At 43.7% G+C, this 21,074-nt stretch overlaps 1 protein-coding gene across 3 annotated transcripts in view; it reads left to right on the top strand.

Annotated features, from left to right (window-relative positions):
- EDC3 (enhancer of mRNA decapping 3) overlaps positions 1 to 21,074 on the top strand; it is a 68,525-nt gene that overhangs the window by 12,683 nt on the left and 34,768 nt on the right. For all 3 annotated transcript variants that reach the window (XM_073363276.1, XM_073363277.1, XM_073363278.1), the window contains one exon: positions 20,130 to 20,465. In XM_073363276.1, coding sequence (XP_073219377.1) covers positions 20,130 to 20,465 — 336 coding nt within the window. The remainder of the gene's footprint in view (positions 1 to 20,129; positions 20,466 to 21,074) is intronic.

Raw genomic sequence — 21,074 nt, 5'->3', positions numbered from 1 at the left:
TTGTTTGTACTGCTCTATATACTGTACACTGAAATGTAAGTACACTATTTATATTCCAATTGATTTATTTTATAATTATATGGTAAAAATGAGAAAGGAAGCAATTTTTCAGTAATAGTGTGCTGTGACACTTTTGTATTTTGTAAGCAAGTAATTTTTAAGTGAGGTGAAATTTGGGTTATGCAAGACAAATCAGACTCTTGAAGGGTACAGTAGTCTGGAGAGGTTGAGAGCCACTGTCTTAAACTATAGTATGTGCTATCCTCACATGCTGCTATAAAGCATTAGAGGGAACAATAGGATGCAGACATTCTTAGAATAAAAATCTGGGGCCTGCTACGTTTAGCAGAGTTCTTAAACACATGCTTAACTTTAAGCATGTGCGTAGCCGTATTGATTTCTGCGGGGCTGCTTATATACTTAAAAGTTAAGCATGTGCTTTGTGAAATCTAGGTCTGAAAGGCTGCTTGTATGGCTATTAGTATTTACACAATACAACCAATAAAGTTTAAGTCTGTAGGCATCCTTTGAGCTGGCTTTTATGATGTCATTGTTTGACCATAAAGGCTTACTAACACTTACAGGGGTTGTGGGCAGACATTTCTGTTTTCAAAGTGCAACTGCCCAGAGCAGCTTTCAGAATCTACATTGGCATAGATGAGAAGAGGCTAAGTATGAAGTTTTATGAACTATATGCTACAGTGCAGGACAACTTCTTATGGAATGGTGGTAGCCTCCCTAGAGTTAAGGTTGAAACTAGCTTCTTGCTATAAATCTGACTTTAAATCTTTTCTCCAAAAGAGTGCAAAAAGAAACCCGTGTCTCTAAAACTTTTAAATGCTGCATCTCGTCTCAAGCTTTTCTTGTAGTCTTAGTAGAATTCAGAAAAGTTAAAAATAATTTTCCTGTCATTCACTTGCAATCACCCAAAAGTAGTTAGAGATTTTTTATTTTCAAGATGGTTTGGGCTACATCAAATTCATTTTGATTTTTGTTCACATTGTTGACAAATGCCAATTTTGCGTGGGGGGGAGTGTACCATAGGGGGAGCATTTCACTGAAATAGTTATTTTTAAGTGTATATAGAGCAATATTTTAAAAAGTAGACTGACCTCATCCTGGCTTCAGGTTCTGCTGCTGTTGTCACTGACCTTAGCCAGAGGTGAGAGGTAGGACAGGGATGAGAATTTAGGAGGTGGCATGGAGGTGTACCTGCAATGAGTATGGGGAGAAAAGGAGCAGCAAATGGCAAGTTGAAAGCAGGGAAGAGTTATGTAGGGGTACTAAGACACAAGTGTTGTGTGTGTAAGGATCTGGAAGACGTATGAGGGGGCTTGTGCAGGGGACTATGGAGGTGATGGAGAATTCTGGGGAAGATAAAGGGGTATGGAAATGAGTGCAAGGTGTTGGAGGGCATGGAAAGCAGGGTCCACGTATGTGCAGGGGACTGGGTTGAAGTTATTCTGATTGAGCTATAATTCCTCTACATTCCACTTTTTAAATATAAGTACTGTATTTGCCCTTCTCCAGTACTCTGGATTTCACCCATCCTCCATGAGTTCTTGAAGATAGTAGCTAATGGTTCTGAGATTGCTTCATTTGGTTCCTTAAGTACCCTAGGATGAATTTCATCAGGCCCTGCCAACTTGAATACATCTCACATATTCTTTAATCTGTTCTTTCCCTATTTTGGCTTGTGTGTTCCTTCCTCTTTTTTGATAATATTAATTGTGTATCTAGTCACCATTAACCTTTTTAGTGAAGACTGAAGCAAAATAGGCATTAAGCGCCTCAGCCTTCTTAAGTAGAGGATCTTTGCTTTCCTTCGTCTTTCCGTTGCTACTAGTGTATTTAAAGAACCTCTTCTTATTGTCTTGTATGTCCCTTGCTAGGTGTAACTCATTTTTTCCCTTAGCCTTTCTGATTTTGTCCCTACATGCTTGTGCTATTCTTTTGAACTCCTCCTTAGCAATTTGTCTGTTTCCTTTTGATTTTAAGGTAAGTAGAGCACTCCTAATGGAGCCATATTGGCTTCTTACTATTCTTCCTATCTTTCCTTCACTTTGGGATAGTTTGCAGTTGTGCCTTTAATATTGTCTCCTAGTGAAACTGCCAGCTCTCCTGAACACCTTTATCCCTTAGATTTTCTTCCTATAGGACCTTACTCTGACGGGTTGGACCCCTGGGATGTCACCTGGTGTGCTGGGCTAGGCACACTGAGGTAGACTATTCTGCCAGCCTGGGCCCCCTTTTATCTGGTGTTGCTCAGCTAGGCTTTCCAGCCAAGCACACAGTCAGCACAGAGAGACAGAGATCCGCTCTGAGAAGGCTCAGCCTAAGGGGCTTGCCACAGCACCCAGATGTCTACTCCACCTTGGAATACAAACCCAAAATTATATGAAATGCGCCTTTTCCCTCGATGTGGAGGAGGGTATGCACAACTTCTTCCCCCCCATTAGAAATCACATAAACTGGGTTATATTGTAAACCAGAAATAAATGTATTAACTATAACAGGTGTATTTTAAGTAGTTAAGGAGGTAGCAGACAGAACAAGGCAGATTAGTAAGAAAATAAAACAGAGCACGCAAACTAAGCTTAATACGTACACTAAAGAAACTGGTTAAATGTAACTTCTCACCCTAAATGTGGTTCTAATAATCTTCTTCACAGGCCAGATGTGCTTCCAGCATGGGTCCAGTTCTTTCCCCCAGTTCAGTCTTAGTTGTTTCCAGCAGTCATCTGGGGTGGGGTAGGAGGGGAGAACTGATGACCTGGATTACCTCACTCCCCACCCTTAAATAGGATTTGCATAAGGCGGGAGTCCTTTTTTCCCTAATTTGACATGCTCCCCCCCCCCCCCCGCCCTTGTGGAAAAGTACAGAATTCAAGATAAGTTCCAGTATCAGGTGACATGGTCACATGCTTCTGTAGGCGCCCCCACCCCCAGCCATTCTTCACAGGTTAACCAGCACATGCGCAGGAAGACTAAGCTCTTTTACACTCCATTGTCTCTTGCTGATGGGCTATCAGCAGTGTCAGGCTTGTTTGTTGTTGTTGTCCCTGAAGTGTTAGCAGGGGGGCTTCACCCAAAGAAACATAGTTGAAATATAGATACATAGTCAATATTACTAGCTTCAGATACAGAAATGATACATGCATACAAATTGGATAATCACATTCAGTAAATCATAACCTTTCCAGTGATATCTCACATGAGCCATCTTGCATAAATTATGTCTGTTATGTCATATTCATATCATAAGCATATTTTCATAAAGAATATGGAGTATAATGTCACACTTACAGTTCTGAGTTTTAGTCTGCTTTTTTGAAGTCCATTGTCCTTATTCTGTTGTTTTTACTCCTTCCTTTCCTTAGAATAATGAAATCATTTCATGATCACTTTAACCCAAATTGCCTTCCACCTTCAGATTCACAACCAATTCCACCCTGTTGATCAGAATCAAGTCTCAAAAGGCTGTCCCCATGGTTACTTGCTCCACTTTCTGAAACAAAAAGTTGTCCCCAATAATTTCCAATAAATTCTTGAAATGTGTGTGTAAAGTCCCAAATTACTACCAGGTCTTGTGTTTTGGGTATTTGTTGTTTGTTCTAGAAATGCCTCATCTGCCTCTTCTTCCTGACATCACTCTGTCTCTCACCCCCGCTTTTTTTTCTTTTCTTTCTTGACCCAGACTTCCAACTTGCCTGTCTCTTGCCTTCTTTTGGACTTCAGCGCAAGTGTATATTTTCTTGGTGTATAATGCAACACCATCTTTCTTTTTTCCCTGCCTGTCCTTCCTGAACAAGCTCTATCCCCTATAGCAATATTCCAGTCATGAGATTTCTCCCACCAAGTCTCTGATGTCAATTAAGTCATAATTTAGCTTGTGTACTAATACTTTCAGTCAGGGTTGGCAATTTCCCAGGAAAAAACTAGTTTAGTTCAGAGTGCTGGTAATCGTGGTTTAATCCGGGAAAGTGGAAAGAATAAAATTATTATTAAAATAAACTAATGAAAATTAGGGACAAATATTGAGCAATTTGATATTAGTTTTGCAGTAATATGGTCCTTCTAATTTTAATTAAAGGAAATAAAATAAAAACAAAATAGAAGCTGTATGCTGTTGCCTTGGCTACCTCAAACAGAAACTGAAACTTTGGAACTGGGGAATTCCCCTTCTTTGTTCAGCAGTGAAAATGAAGTTTGTTTAGCAAACAATGAAGGGGAATTCCCAGATTCAGAAGTTTGTTTCTGTTTGAGGTAAACTGCCAAATAAACTGTCCAGTCCGATACTTGATCTGATTGGCTGGAGTGGCAACTGAACTCAGTGTCTCAAGTCAAAATATTTCAATATGAACAAATGTGAAAAACCACTTGATCCAATTCATGGCTATTTTGAGAAAGGTTTCAGAGTAACAGCCGTGTTAGTCTGTATTCGCAAAAAGAAAAGGAGTACTTGTGGCGCCTTAGAGACTAACCAATTTATTTGAGCATAAACTTTCATGAGCTACACCTCACTTCATCGGATGCATACTGTGGAAAATACAGATGTTCTTATACATACAAACCATGAAAAAATGGGTGTTTACCACTACAGGAGAGTGATCACTTTAGATAAGCTATTACCAACAGGAGAGTGGGTTTGTGGCGGGGGGTGGGGAGAAAACCTGGATTTGTGCTGGAAATGGCCCAACTTGATTATCATACACATTGTAAGGAAAGTGATCACTTTAGATAAGCTATTACCAGCAGGAGAGTGGGCTGGGAAGAGAGAAAACCTTTTGTAGTGGTAAACACCCATTTTTTCATGGTTTGTATGTATAAGAACATCTTCAGTATTTTCCACAGTATGCATCCGATGAAGTGAGCTGTAGCTGACGAAAGCTTATGCTCAGATAAATTGGTTAGTCTCTAAGGTGCCACAAGTACTCCTTTTATTTTGAGAAAGTTCATGAAGATGGCAAAGAGAGTCTTAGATGCAGAAGTTGCAAAGAAAAAGTAAGTGGGAAGGCAGACTGTATGAGGAAACATTTTGCAAAATGCCGTGAAAAGAGCAAAGAGACACCGGAACCACTGACTTTGGCTAGATGTATGTGAGTATTAGAATCAGACTGAAGATGAAGGTACTTGCCATTGCCAAGAACGTCAAAAGAAAGCCGCACCCAGGTCAGCCAAAGACAACGAGGAGGAAATGTCACAGTTTTTCATCCACAAATGGGTGTGTGTGTAACAAAAGCAACTCCAGAATTGAAACAAAATGTAGACTTAAAAATTGCAGCATTTTTTTTTATGGATGTAAAATTCCCTTTTCTGTTATCAAGCATCCAGTTTTTCAAGCAATGATCATCTTCCTAAGGCCAGACTAGAAAGCACCCGTCGAAAGCAGGCAGCAGGTGAACAGTTAGATTCAGTTACTAATGGTTTAAAGGTGGAAGCACTCAACAGATTACATGGAAAAGCAGTTACATTACTTCAGTCATCTAGTATTAATATGCACAATGATCCAGTGATAGCTAACTGTGTTTTCTGTATCAGTGATTGATATTGGAAGCAGTAAGAAAACTGGGAAGTACCATGCTACACTGGAAACAGAAGCCAAAGCATTAGCAAATGAACTGTCATTGTGTTAAGAGCTACCTGACCGACAATGAGAAAAAGATGCGAAGTATGAGAAGTGATTTGGAACAAGATGGCAACACTTAGATTATGTATGTATGGATGTGCATCGCATTTGTCGAGGTAGATTTAGCCAGACCTTTCATGAAGTGCTTTGATGAAACATGCTATAAATTTGCAAAGTATTTTCGTAATACTGGTTAAAAGAATGCCAGGTTCTGTTAAGACTCAAATCATGGTGACAGACAATGGAAAAGTCAAATAACATGTCTGGAAACACAGAATTGTAGGACTGGAAGGGACTTCGAGAGGTCATCTATTCCAGTCCCCCACACTCATGGCGGGACTAAGTATTATCTAGACCAGGGATGGGCAAACTTTTTGGCCCAAGGGCCACATCGGGGTTGCAAAACTGTATGGAGGGCCAGGTAGGGAAGGCTGTGCCTCCCCAAACAGCCTGGCCCATGCCCTCTATCTGCCCCCTCCAACTTCCTGCCCCCTCAGAACCCCCGACCCATCCAACTCCCCCTGCTCCTTGTCCTCTGACTGCCTCCCCTGGGACCCCACCCCCTATCCAACTCCGCCGCTCCCCGCACCCTGTCCGTCCTGACCCCATACAGGCCCCCTGGGACTCCACCTGTCCAACCCTCCCCCCCGCCCCAAATCTCTGCCCCATCCAACCCCCAGCCCCTTACCATGCCGCTCAGAGTGGCAGGAGCTCGCAGCTGCCTGGCCGGAGCCAGCCATGCCACCCAGAGTACTGGTGGCGCAGTGAGCTGAGGCTGCGGCGGGGAGAGGGGACAGCAGGGGTGGGGTTGGGGGCTAGCCTCCTTGGCAGGAGCTCAGGGGCCGGGCAGTACAGTCCCATGGGCCGGATGTGGGCCTTAGTTTGCCCACCTCTGATCTAGACCATCCCTGACAGGGACGACTGTTCCTTCATATTTAGCTTGTGATCCACTATCACCCCCAGATCCCCTTCCGCAGGACTCCTTCCTAGGCAGTCATTTCCCATTTTGTGTATGTGCAACTGATTGTTCCTTCCTAAGCAGAGTACTTTGCATTTGTCCTTATTGAATTTCATTCTATGTACTTCAGACCATTTCTCCAGTTTGTCCAGACCATTTTGAATTTTAATCCTATCCTCCAAAATACTTGCAATCCTTCCCAGCTAGGTATTGCCGTAAACTTCATACATGTACTCTCTATGCCATTATCTAAATCATTGATGAAGATATTGAACAGAACTGGACCCAGAACTGATCCCTGTGGTTCCCCACTTGATATGCCCTTCCAGCTTGACTGTGAATCACTGATAACTACTCTCTGGGAACAGTTTTCCAACCAGTTATACACCCACCTGATAGTATCTCCAGTTGTATCTAGGTTGTATTTCCTTAGTTTGTTTATGAGAAGGTCGTGCGAGACAGTATCAAAAGTCTTAAGCCCTGTCTACAGTGGCAAGTTTCTGCACAGTAAAGCCCCTTTCTGCGCTGTAACTCCCAAGGTGTACACACTGCCAAGTTGCAGCGCTTTAAAAAAACCACCCCAACGAGAGGCGTAGAGCTTTCTGCTCCAGGGCTACAGTGCTGCGGTGCCAGTGTAGACACTGTGGTGATTCCAGCGCTGGGATTGGCCTCTGGGAGGTGTCCCACAATGCCTGTTCTCGCCTCTCTGGTCATCGGTTTGAACTCTACTGCCCTGCCCTCAGGTGACCAACCATCATCCACATCCTGTAAATTCCTTTGGAAATTTGAAACTCCCCTTCCTGTTTGCTCGGTGACGTGTGCAGTGGTCTCAACGAATCTTTCCAGGTGGCCAGGCCTGCTCCACACACCAGGTGATCCCCCGTTAAGAGCAATGTCGAGCTGCTTGACTTCATCAGCGTTTGAGGAGAGGAGGCTGCCCAGTCCCAGCTGCACTCCAGCTGTAGGAATTATGATACCTACAGACAGATTTCACAATGCATGACCAAAAGGGGCCATGACCGGGACACACTGCAGCGCAGGGTCAAAGTGAAGGAGCTGTCGAACTCCTACCACAAGGCGCAGGAGGCAAACCGCTGCTCCGGTGCTGCCCCCACGAGCTGCCGGTTCTACAAAGAGCTGGACGCGATATTCAGTAGTGACTCCACCTCCGCTGCGAAGATCGCTGTGGATACTTCGGTGGCTTGCGTGCCACTCGAGAGTGGACTGAGCCAGGAGGAGGAAATCTTGGACAAGGATGTGGAGGGGGAGGGGAACCCAGAGGCAGAGGATGACTCAGAGGCCGGAGATACATGCAGCCAGGAGCTCTTTTCTGCCCCAGAGGAGGCTGGTCAGTCACAGCTGTCAGAGTTTGGCGAAGCGCAAAAAGGAAGGGAGGCCCCTGGTAAGTGGATCTGATTTTGGGAATCGGTGAAGTGAGTTGTTGGGGGCGGGAAGGCTGCAGAAAGCAGGCTTGTCCCCCACCGCGTGCCTAGTCTGAGCAGTGGAACAGGCTGTTGATTGACTCCCTCACTTCATGGGAATCTCCCTCAGAGATCTCCAGGAGACTCTCATGGAGATACTGGGCAATCTGCTGTCGCATGTTCTTCAGCAGAGCTGCTTTGTTTCTTGCCCCATTAATGGTAACTTTCCCGCGCCACTGTGCTGTCATGCGTGGGGGGGGGGGGCATTGCTGCACAAAGGCGAGCAGCATAGGGGCCAGGGCAGAAGCCACAGATTTGGAGAAGACCCTCCCTTGATTCCCTGCTCACCCTCAGCAGTGAGATATCTTCCATAAGGATCATATCCTGTGGAAAGTGTGGGGACAGGAATGATTATCAGGCCCCACCTGCGGTGCTGGCTCTCCCCAAGAGCCATGTGCCCAGTGTACAGCAGGGTCAGAGAAGAGTGATTTACCCTGCCCCTGCATCTGCTCACCATTCTGGGGGTCTTGTGGCTCGTGTGCTTGCCTGGGGTCAGCCAGTTCGTAACAGGTGTATGAGTACTGGCTGTGTTTTAAATCACTGAATCAGTGTTCTGTGTTGCAAACAATACTGCTTCTGTAAAATGTTGCGTTTAAACTTCACAGAGATGATCTTCGGAGCCCAGCCTCCCCTTTTTTTATTGGCAGCCGAACAGCTGCACAGAATTAGAAAGCTACCATAAAGAACTAAGGAGGACTTTCTGCGTGAGGTTATGATGCACTCAGCCACTGAGAAACAGGAATTGAAAGAGTGGTGGGACAGCGAGAAGAGAGACCGAAAGGAGTATGCAGCACGCCAGAATGAAGCCATGAAGTGGCACTTAAAGATTATGGAGCGCCAAGCAGACACGCTCCAGGTGATACTAGCTCTTCAAACCGAGCAGCTCTGCGCCCACCCTCCCCTGCAGCCACTGTTGCAAAACTGTTTCCCATGTGCCCCCCAGACGCATCCAACACACTCTTATTAACCTCCTGGCTCCAGTCTATACCAGCGACATTCCACTCCTCCCCCCTCACAGTCCAGCACTGTGGACTCCCACTACCGACTGCACTCAATACCCATCCCTCTGCAGTTTGGCCCTCCTGAAGTACAGTACCCACTGCACTGTACTCCAAAGGAGAAGGTTGGATATAATCCCTGGACATACACAAATCTTTAGCTGTCCTGGAACCCCTCCTCCTCCTGAGACCTTCCCATCCCCCTCACTGCTGATGGTTTTTTTATTTGACACTCTCCTCCGGTTGTCATCTTTTTAATGAAAGAATTGTGTTGGTTTGAAAGCAATCTTCATTCTATTAACTGAAAGCAAAAAGAGCCCTGCAAAGCAACATACAATTATGTTAAACCCACTTATTGCACTGTCTGCACCAATCACCTCCTAGTATTACAAGCACTGCACTCCCAAGCATAGCAAAAATATTAGTGGCTTTCAGCTTCAACTTGCTGCCTCAAGGCATTCCTGATCCTTATGGCCCCACTCTGTGCCCCTCTAGTAGCCCTGATCTCTGGCTGTTCACACTCAGCCTCCAGGTGCTGAACCTCTGAGGTCCAGGCCTGAGCGAAGCTTCACCTTTCCCTTCACGAATATTATGGACCATATAGCACATGGTTATAAGTATAAGAACGTCATCATTGGCCAGGTCCAGCTTCCCATGGAAGCAACGCCAGCGGGCCTTTAAATGGCCAAAAGCACACTCAACAGTTATTCCGCACTTGCTCAGCCTGTTGTTGAACCACTCCTTGCTGCTGTCAAGCTGACCCGTGTATGACTTCATAAGCCACGGCATTAAGGGATAGGCGGGGTCTCCCAGGATCACAATGGGCATTTCCCCTACAGTCTGGGAAGAAAGTCCCTGCTTGCAGCTTCCTGAACAGGCCAGTGTTCCGAAAGACGCGTGCATCATGCACCTTTCTGGACCAACCTGCGTTAATGTCTGTGAAAAGCCCACAGTGATCCACAAGCGCATGGAGAACCATTGAGAAATACCCCTTGCGATTATTGTACTTGGTGGCTAGGTGGCCCGGTGCCAGAATTGGAATATGCATGCCATCTATCGCCCCTCCACAGTTAGGGAAGCGCATTTGTGCAAAGCCATCCACAGTGTCATGAATGTTGCCCAGAGTCAGGGTCTTTCAGAACAGGATGCGATTAATGGCCCTGCTCACTTCCGTCAACACGAGTCCAATGGTAGTCTTTCCCACTCCGAACTGATTAGCGACCGATCGGTAGCAGTCTGGGGTAGCCAGCTTCCACAGTGCAGTCACCACGCGCTTCTCCAACATCAGGGCAGCTCTCATTCTCATGTCCTTGTGCCGCAGGGCTGGGGCGAGCTCATCACACAGTCCCATGAATGTGGCTTTCCTCATCCGAAAGTTCTGCAGCCACTGCTCGTCATCCCAGACATGCATGACTATGTGATCCCACCACTCAGTGCTTGTTTCCTGAGCCCAATAGCAGCGTTCCACTATGGTCAGCACATCTGTGAATATCACAAGCAATCTCGTGTCGTAGCTGCTACGTGTGGTGAGATCAATGTCACACTCCTCTTGCCTTTGCAGTTTAAGGAATAACTCTGCTGCCACTCATGACGTGTTAGTGAGAGTGAGCAGCATATTGGTCAACCGTTCGGGATCCATTCCTGCAGCCCGAAGAGGCAGGGCACGCAGTACACAAATGGTTGAAAGATGGTGCCAAACGTGGATGGAAGATTGCTGCAATGTGAAGCAATGCATCACGGGGCATTGGGACAAGACCCAGGGTGCCCCGCAACCGCTTCTGCTTTCCCACAAGTCAGTGGCAGAAGAGAAAGAGGTGCTCTGTGGGACAGCTGTCCAGAGTGCACCACTCCGAATACCGCTGCAAGTGCCACAAGTGTGAACATGCTATTGCATGGGCAGCTGACAGTGTGAACACCCAACAGTGATTTCTCTTCAATGCTCTCTGAGCGGCGCTGTAACTTTGCCAGCGTAGATGTGCCCTTACTAAAGACAAGATATACCACATCTATCGCTTCCCCCCATCCACAAGGCTTGTTATTCCTGTCAAAGAAAGCTATTAGGTTGGTTTGAGAGGATTTGTTCTTGACAAATCTATGCTGACTGTTACTTATCACCTTATTCTAAGTATTTGCAAATTGCTTAATTATTTGCTCCATTATCTTTCTGGGTATTGAAGTTAAGCTGACTGGTCTGTAATTCCTGGGATTGTCTTTATTTCCCTTTTTATAGATTGGTGCTATATTTGCCCTTTTCCAGTCCTCAGGAAACTCTCCTGTCTTCCATGACTTTTGAGAGATAATCACTAATGGCTCAGCTGTCTTTTCAGTCAGTTCCATGAGTATTCTAGGATGTATTTCATCAGGCCCTGGTGACTTGGTGATATGTTTAATAATCAGCCACGTTATCTCAGGATTGTGAGTGATCATGAGGCAGAACCTGAAGATAGGGTGGTCAGTATAATTGATGATCAAAGTATTTACCAAGAGGGAAATAACTTAAGTCAATTGAAACCAGTTGCAGTGGCGCTTGACGGACTCCAAAGGAACACATCAATAATTGCTGCAGTGTGCAAAGTATAGCTGGGTCTCCTGATAAATGAAGATGTTGCACCATGCAAAGTAAAAGTGCAAAAGAGATTTCCTGAGGCATGGCCAACCTCCTTCATGCAAAATATGCAGGAAAGAAATTTGTCAGCTGAACAAGAAGAAATTGCAAGACAGTGGTTGCTCAGCAAAAATCCTGACTTTCTGCCATATTTACTTGCATTTAAAATAGAAGAATTGCTGTATCCAAAATCAATGTTTTCTTCCGCCATCAAGGAAAAAGCTTTCCCTTTAATATAGTGGGGAAAAATCTAAAGAATGCTGATATTCCATCTGACTTCATAAAACTGGTAGTACAATTGCATGTGTCTCAACTTCAGCAAGCATAAAACAAATCTTTTCAACTTTGGATACATCAATGGGCGGGGGAGGGATAACTCAGTGGTTTGAGCATTGGCCTGCTAAACCCAGGGTTGTGAGTTCAATCCTTGAGGGGGCCATTTGGGATCTGGGGCAAAAACTGGGGATTGGTCCTGCTTTGAGCAGGGGGCTGGACTAGATGACCTCCTGAGGTCTCCTCCAACCCTGATATTCTATGAATTCAAAACTGAGGAATCGGCTCAGGCTATCTGCTTCATCAAATTTGGTCTTCTGCTACAGAATGCTGTGTGGCCAAATGGACCTGGACTTGTAGTCTACAACTCTGCATGTTTCTGATTGCTTAATGCTTCAAACCTACTGCTCTGGATTATTGTCATTTTCATATAATTGAATGCTTTTGACTTTTGTTTACATAATATTGAAAATATGAAGTGAGTCATGACGTGCGACTTCCTTGGAAAAATATCCAACCAAAATGTATACAGACATCCTGACATTCAATATTATAACAACATACATTAGTATCACGCTCACTGCAGTTTTACTTTTTATTTGTACAACGCTGAATTAATCTCTTGATCTATTGCCAGGTAACCACAACTTGAATATGTAACTAAAACTAAGTGTAATGTGTGTGTGCATTAATGTAACAATTTTTAAACTGGAAAATGCCTTAAACTGGGACTAGCTGGTTTTTCCTGAGGTGGTAAAAACCACCTCTGGAAAATACCATGCCACCCTTGTTTCCAGTTCTTCCTGTTTGTTCCCAGTACTCCTTGCATTTGGGTATAAACATTTGCCATCTTAATCCTGTCTAGTTTTTAAATGTTTCATTTGTTGGTACTTCCATCACGTCCCTTCCATAGTCTCTTAAATCTCACTTAATAAGTTTCCTGAATTTTCCTTAATTACATCCAACCACTCCAAGTTATATCCCCTTGGGCATCTCTCTCTGAAAGTCCTTCTTTGAACTTCCCAAATATAGATTTATCCAGCTGTAATCTGAGATCTGCTTTGCTTTGATCTCACTGACTGAAGCCTGTGTGCCAGTTGCACTAGTTAACAGCACTTCACTAGCCTTTTGGTAGATCTGTAATTAGCAGAGTGCTTTAAACCCCTCCAATTAGTCTTTAAACACAAGAGACAGAAAACAGTTATTTTGGGGTTTTTTTCAGAGTATGTCACTGATTTGACTTAAAACTGTCTGAAATCTTTGGAAACCAATGAAACATATGGCAGGCTTGAGTTTGAGAAATCTACAGGTATTGGATCTACGACTTTATTCAGTCATCTTCTCAGTCCCCCACAGTTTTGGTGGAGAGGTCTTGGACCCTCTCTATTAAATGTTTGTGAGTCCAGTGCATGACAACTTGGATTGCAAACAGGTCAAAACTCCTAACCTCTCTGAAATGTGTAGGTTTGGGGGATGTGTGAATCTATCAGCAGTGGGATGCAAGAGATGCAGGGTGTGGGGGGGCGATTAAGAAGTCCATGGAGGAATGATGGAGCTTTCTCTCATAAAGTATAGTGGCTGGGGTTAAAGCAGCTGCAACTGACCTTTCAATGACCTTTAGCGTGTTAAGTCAGGGACATAGTTCTCCCTTTACAGTGCTTGTGTGACAGCAATCAATAAGCAACAAATGGCAGTGTGGGTTACACAACAATGAGTTATGTGCAATGGTGGCACTGTGCTCATGCATGCTAGGGTTGGTAGTAAAAGCTCCCCGAGGGATCTTACAGGAAGGCAGCCAACCCACTGGAGACTTTATACTTGCTTGAGTGTTTATAATTGAAAGGTAAAGAAGTTTGGGAATTATTGTTTCTTTTCCAAAGGAAGTGCTTTTTTTGTATGTGTGTGCCATGGCAAACTCCCAAGTTGATGCCAAGCCACACATCTTTCACTTTAATAAGCTGAACAGACAGACACAGGAGGCTGGCTAGCAATGACTTTTCTGGTGTGTTGGGAGAATGAATGGGCTGGGAGTGGAGAATTTGCTTGTGTGTGTGTGTGCACGTGTGACAAGAGTGAGAGAATTGTATGCTCATGAATGAGCTGGATTGAAAGCCCTGAACACGCTGTCTTCTGATTATCCACAGAACAGGTATAGCAAAGGCAACAGCAGTATATGTACCGCCATCAGTTAGGGATCTCGGGCACTACTGATCTGCATTAGATTCAAGCCAGTGCCCTAGAGGGGAACAGCTCTGCATCCTATTAGTCTTCTGAGTTAACCATTTCCCTCACCTCATCTTTACTTTTTTTTTTTCTTATACTCTCTCCTTGTTTTCTTTCTTTTCCCCTAGTCTGTGTGGTTTATTACCCTTTTGCTTTATTCAGATCACAAACCATCCACAGAAAAGGCTCTGAACAACTCTGTGACTGAAGGTCCTGTAAAGACACAACTCTGATCTGCTTTGGCGACCATGAATTATGCAAGTTTTGTTGTTGGGGTTGTAACGGACTCATTACACAAGAGCTAACTCTGGTGGTCAGCAGTATTTCAGAGCTGGTGACCATCAGTGTGGATTAAAGGGCTGCCCTCCACAATTGTGTGTGTTTAATTTTGACGGGGCATGGTCTTGGCTCCCATTCAATATGACTGCAGGGGAGCCTGGGGGAGCTTTCCCATCATTGTTCTCTCTACTTCTCTAATGCAGTTTTCTATTCTGTCAGCATTTACACTCCATTCACTTCAGTGCGCTCTATCCCCTGGAACCACCACATGGGGATGCTTCTATGTCCATGTTTGTTTTTCAGGGCAACTGAAGAGTAGAATGCCGTTGTTTTCAGAAGAATCTGGCAATGAGTGTAAAAACACTCATTTGGTAACAGGAACAGACTGGATTGGAGTAACAGCTGACACTGACGTGAAAGGCAGACTTCTCTTGACACTGTTCAGCGTAGGCTCTGTGGCTTATTGAGCTAGGCTCTTCAGGAGTGCTGCAGGGAATTATTTGCCTAGTTTTGGGTCTTTGAATGCTTTCCTGGAAGCTCTCTGCAATGTTACTGTATTGATCTAAGCAGAGAGATTGGAAGTGAGGTGTAACTGAAACCTTTCCCTCCCCCACAAAACTATACAGATAAATGACTGCTGAGGGGGTTGGCATGCACATTCTGTATGTTGCAGTTCCAGGTGTTACAGTTCTTCTTGCTTGAATTCCTTATTTATTCCTGTTTCCTAATCTTTTGCATTTGCATGTCATCTGCCAATTTTTTTGATTCCTTTATCAGTGTGAAAAATATATTCCTCCTCTCTGTGTAGCTTCTTTAATGTAGAAAAATCTCTTGGTTCATCTCATTTTCATCTTCCAATTGCAGTAAGATGACAGCTTTAAAGGACACTATCAACTTGAAAGTCACACTTGTGTCTAAAAATCAACTGCCTGCTCTAGTTACAGATAATCTTGGATAGCTATACTGGAAAGAAATTGAGTAGAAAAATCTTTTTTTTTTTGTACAGGTAACACTGTGTATAATCAATTTCACTGTCCCTAGTGAGCACCTGTATACCATTATGCATCCATGCTGTGTGTTGTGTTTGTACAGTTCCATTAAAAAAATCATATCCCTAACCAAAATGTCTATAACTGTACAAGAATTGTGTATAGGTCTGACCTTAGATTTTGCTGGAGCTGCCATATAAGTAATAGTATTATGTAATTAATCCTTTCCCTCTAGTGTGGCATACAATTTTTTACTTGCCCAAGATGAAGAGAACTTTTTTGACAAGTTAATAAATTTCCATTAGTCTCCATCTGGACAGGCAACTAGATTTTGTGCTTTAGCTGGTAAACTTTCGTGGCAAGTTTCCACAGCTGTGTGGCAGTGTCAGGCTAGAAGAAGTCTTGTGGGTGGGGCAAACGAGACTTAAGTGCTCTGATTTTATAGAAACCTTTTAACAATCATGCCGTTTCCACAATCACTTGTTCAGAATGGCTTTTATAATACAAAGAAATAAATGCATTTCATTTAAAAACAAAACAGGTTCTTCTCTGACAGTAAAATTCTCTTACGTCATCGCCACTTTTGAATTTTTTAAAGACAACCTATAATGGAAAAAAATAGTGCCCTTTTCCCTTGTTTGACTAATGAAGAAAATTCAAGGGTATCTGCTTGTTTTTTTTAATTTTAGAAATACCAGGCCTTGACTTTCCTGTGTTTGCGGGAGAGGTAGTGTGTTCAATGGGATACTGGAAGCTGAGCAATTGTGGAGAAGAGCCTTTTAGTCAGAATGCTTAAAACTATTTGGTTTAACTCAAACATCTGACACATACTTAAGAGGAAAGTTTTGTGAAAGAGTCAGCATCCCTTTCAGTGGAGGGCTGGGAAAGCACTCTCACTCAATCATTTAGACTAGTCCTCCAGCAAAAACAAGGAACACACAGATTTCTAAAATAAAAAGTAAGCGAGAACCTGTCTCAGGGTATGTGCCTTTTTACATAAACAAAGGGCAAAATCAAATGACGCCTATCACCACTAGCACCCCCCAATAAGTCAGACTTGTTATTCAGTGAGCTCGTTTGTTTTCTAGAGAAAACTGTTTAAGACGCAGCTGTCTGGCATGTGTGTCTCAGCAGAACTTTCTCTATCCAGAAAAGGAGTACTTGTGGCACCTTAGAGACTAACCAATTTATTTGAGCATAAGCATCCGATGCATCCGATGAAGTGAGCTGTAGCTCACAAAAGCTTATGCTCAAATAAATTGGTTAGTCTCTAAGGTGCCACAAGTACTCCTTTTCTGGATAGAGAAAGTTCTGCTGAGACACACATGCCAGACAGCTGCGTCTTAAACAGTTTTCTCTAGAAAACAAACGAGCTCACTGAATAACAAGTCTGACTTATTGGGGGGTGCTAGTGGTGATAGGCGTCATTTGATTTTGCCCTTTGTTTATGTAAAAAGGCACATACCCTGAGACAGGTTCTCGCTTACAGATTTCTAAAATAAAAAGTAAGTGAGAACCTGTCTCAGGGTATGTGCCTTTTTACATAAACAAAGGGCAAAATCAAATGACGCCTATCACCACTAGCACCCCCCAATAAGTCAGACTTGTTATTCAGTGAGCTCGTTTGTTTTCTAGAGAAAACTGTTTAAGACGCAGCTGTCTGGCATGTGTGTCTCAGCAGAACTTTCTCTATCCAGAAAAGGAGTACTTGTGGCACCTTAGAGACTAACCAATTTATTTGAGCATAAGCTTTTGTGAGCTACAGCTCACTTCATCGGATGCATCGGATGCTTATGCTCAAATAAATTGGTTAGTCTCTAAGGTGCCACAAGTCCTCCTTTTCTTTTTGTGAATACAGACTAACACGGCTGCTACGCTGAAACCTTTCTCTATCCAGTGAGCCTATTGCCAGGGAGGGAAAGGGGATAGTTTGCTTTATGGCCATCTATCTTACTGGAGGCTATTCTGGGATTAGCCACTGGAGCTTAAATTGTAAACAGGTTGAGGCACTTACACAGATCTCTCCATAGATATTAACTTCGCCTTCTGAATTTATGGATTCTGTTCATTGCTAGCTTGGCTAAAAATGGCTCGATGTTCTTAGCTGCTTCTGAGTAAATATAGCAGTTGACAGCTGTAGTGAATTAATGCACATGTAGAATCAGCTTAAAATTTGATGTTCTTCCTCTGCTAAACAGGAACCTGTACTTTTTAACGGAAGTGTTTAGTGCTATGGTAGGGGAGTGGGATTTCTGTGAAGGGAGTAGAGGATCCAACACACAGCACGCACAGAGACTTTAAGAAAGTTCAAACTTTCTGCAGATTGACCTTGTCAGGTAGAGCTTGACAAAGTCTTTGATCCCAGGTGACTAATTTGTCTGTCCAGACAGAAAGAACTTGCCTAGACAAGTCTGGGGACAAGTAGCTTTGCAACAGCTCGCAACAGCTTTGCAACAGCAGAAAATTCTGGCAGTTCTGTAAATCCTGTTACCTCTGTAACAGAATCATAGTTATTCGTAGCTTGTCTTGTATTTCCTGCTAGTTGCAAATGGGAATTGGGGTACAATAGGGTAATAGCCAACTTTATAATTGGCTATTCAAGGGTTAATATATTGTATATTTTCATAGCACTTCTCGCCCCAAAGGTTACAACAGCAGCTTACAAGATACAGTGATGTATGCACATACAGCACCCCTGAAATGTGGACACATTTGTCTTAGAAAGCAACAACCACCTCAGCAACTAGTATACTGCACAGCAGTATGCAAGGATGAAAACGGGTTGACTGAGGAAAGCAGGACAAAGCCCTCTTCTCTTAAAATGCCTTGGCATCCTTTGTGTCCACACAGACCAGACTGGAATTCCTGTTTTGTTTTTGGGGTTTTTTTTGTAAATCTTTCTGAAAGCTCCCCTGCACTCGCGTTCTGTCAAGTTTTTAATGTTGTGGCTGGAGCATGTTTAGACTAATCTGTAAGTGAAGGGATTTTAAATTCATAAACAGTGGAACCATAAATTTCATAACATGATGGAAGAAAATAATTGTGAGAATATGGCATTTTGGAAAGTGTTCCATGGAGTCTGATCGGTACAAGTGTACAATCTGGGGGCTGGACTTTGCCCACAAAGACCAGCACATACAAGTCCTATTAACAGTAATTATGGCACTTTGGGGTGCTTGTTCCAGTGGGTTGCAGTAGTTCTGTGAACTACCATTTCCAAGTGTCTCATACAGTGAATTTTTCTTCATACAAGAGCACATAGTGTCAATCACTCTTGTCATCTTGGATGTGGTTGCAGTGCTACTTCCAAATAGGAAGAGATTCCCAAAGCAGGACAGACAGTCTAGAAGGGAACTGGAATGAGCTACCACTAGCTTATTCAAATAAACAAGTAACTCTCCTGTGAGCAAGCCAGGTATGGTCTGAGTTTGCCACTTCCCTGCAAAGAAAGCACTGCTTTACAGATTAGTTAACCTCTGTAACTAATTGGCAGTGGTGATGTCAGCATGTCTCTTTGCCAACTTGGAATCCCAACTTGTCCCTATCAATTGATTATTTTCTGTTTCTGTAAGGACTCAGAGGGGTGGTAGCTGTGGCTAATATCATGATTGTGTTGAGCACCGGTAGCATGCTTAGAATTGTCCAAACATAAGATGCTCCTGTCTCATAGAGTGTGCAGTGAACTAGCCTGTTCAATGAATAAGTGTGAGGCCATTGATGATAGGGGTTTAATGCAAACCTTTTTCCAGATCTGAAACTCTAGCTTCAAATCAGTCTGGTCACAGTGCAGGGGTGCAGTTGAAACTTTTGAGCTGAGGGTCACTGTACTTTCTCTTGCTGGAAACAGTGATAAAAATGGAGGGATGTCTTTTTGTGGGTGGGGCAGCAGGAGATAAAGGGGGAAATGAAATAGCAATCTGAGGTACTGTTTCAAGCTTTACAATGTAAATGCAGAGGATAACATTTTGTCTGCCATTTTGAATACCTTACATACGGACATACGGAAAGCCCCACTTTAAATGCTCTTTATGTGACTCTTGCTGCCCGTCAGCAGCTCAGTAATACTTCTTAACCCTTAACTTTTTCACTCTGTCCAGGCCAACTTTCCAGTTCAGCCATGTGGAGCCAGAAGCCTTTGATCAGATCAGAGATGAACACCCAAATTCCCTGTATTGGTGGCTACATTGCTTTCAAGGAGGCATGTAGTCACCAGCACAAGGAATTCTGAGGTACTTTTGTGATGGGAAGTCTTGGTGTTGCTCTGTGGGAAAGAATTTCTACCCACAGACATAAGGGATAACGGGGAGGCAACCTAGATGAGGCTTAAACGATTTTCAAGGGGCCGTACAATAAATGTACGCACACTACTGCTGCATAGCTTGATTCTTCCTTAGAACTGGGTGAATGGGAGCGTCTGCCTAGTCTCCAGTGGATTTTTGTCTACTGCACAACTTGCTATTGTTGGCAGTCTGTTTGTAAGAGGGAGTAGCAGGTCAGCAGGATTTGGAGGTGCACTAAAAGTGCTGTGTGGGAAAGCCAGCACTATGCCTGTCTACACCACCTGGCAACATGCACTTTTGCTAATCATTCAGTATCTTGAACACCCAACTTAGATAATTGTACAAAAGGAGGCATCTGAATGAATGTTTGTGCCACTTGTGACTTGGTTTCAACCTGTTTTATTTTTTGTTTAGGGTCATCCAGTAGCCGCCACCCAAACCAGGTGACTCCAAAGAAGAGTGGCCTGAAGAACGGTCAGATGAAGAGTAAAGACGATGAGTGTTTTGGAGATGACATTGAGGAAATCCCAGATACAGATTTTGATTTTGAAGGGAATCTGGCTCTTTTTGATAAGGCAGCAGTGTTTGAAGAGATTGACACTTATGAGAGGAGGAGTGGCACTCGCTCCAGGGGTACCCCCAACGAGAGGCCAGCTCGCTACCGGCATGACGAGAATATCCTGGAATCAGAGCCCGTCGTCTACAGACGGATCGTCGTACCCCAAAATACTAACAAGGAATTCTGCACTGGTATGCTGGTCCTTTTACTTCTGAGGATGCTTATTCCATGGCTCCTCCAGGAGATAACTGGGAAGTGTTCCCACAGGGGGCATCTGTCACCTTAGTGCAACAAGCATGGCTATTCATTTACAGAGACTTGGATCCATGCACTTTACCACAGTATTTACATTATAACCCTCTTTATCTGCCATGTTTCAGACATCAAAAGCATAAAGGTAAAAGGGGATAAGCTTACAGTAGGGAACAAGGCCAGGATTTGGAGAAAAGGAGTTACAGTGGAACAGAGTTGTCTTGTGAACTATCAGACTAGGTTCATGTGACTTGTGACAATTGGAACCAAGGCTTAGCTCTCAGTAGCGTGGAGAGCCTGTGTGGATTGACCCCTAACTCTCAAGAGGGTTTGTCTCAGGATTCAGTACATGTGACCATCTTGGCACTTTTGGTATGTTGCTTGTGATATGAGGCAGTACAGTTCATGAGCTTCTGATGTTCTGCCTGGGTTTGAATAGCATCTGCCAGTAAAGCTGCTAACATGCTTTATTGTTTAAAATTTGAAATCTAGTCAATTTAAAATGGTGAGTTGAAAGTAGTTTAAGGTACTACATGTATTCCTGAATG

Source organism: Lepidochelys kempii, chromosome 10, assembly GCF_965140265.1.
Source record: "Lepidochelys kempii isolate rLepKem1 chromosome 10, rLepKem1.hap2, whole genome shotgun sequence".
In the NCBI taxonomy this organism is placed as follows: domain Eukaryota; kingdom Metazoa; phylum Chordata; order Testudines; family Cheloniidae; genus Lepidochelys; species Lepidochelys kempii.
This window is presented reverse-complemented; position numbering and strand designations above follow the sequence as displayed.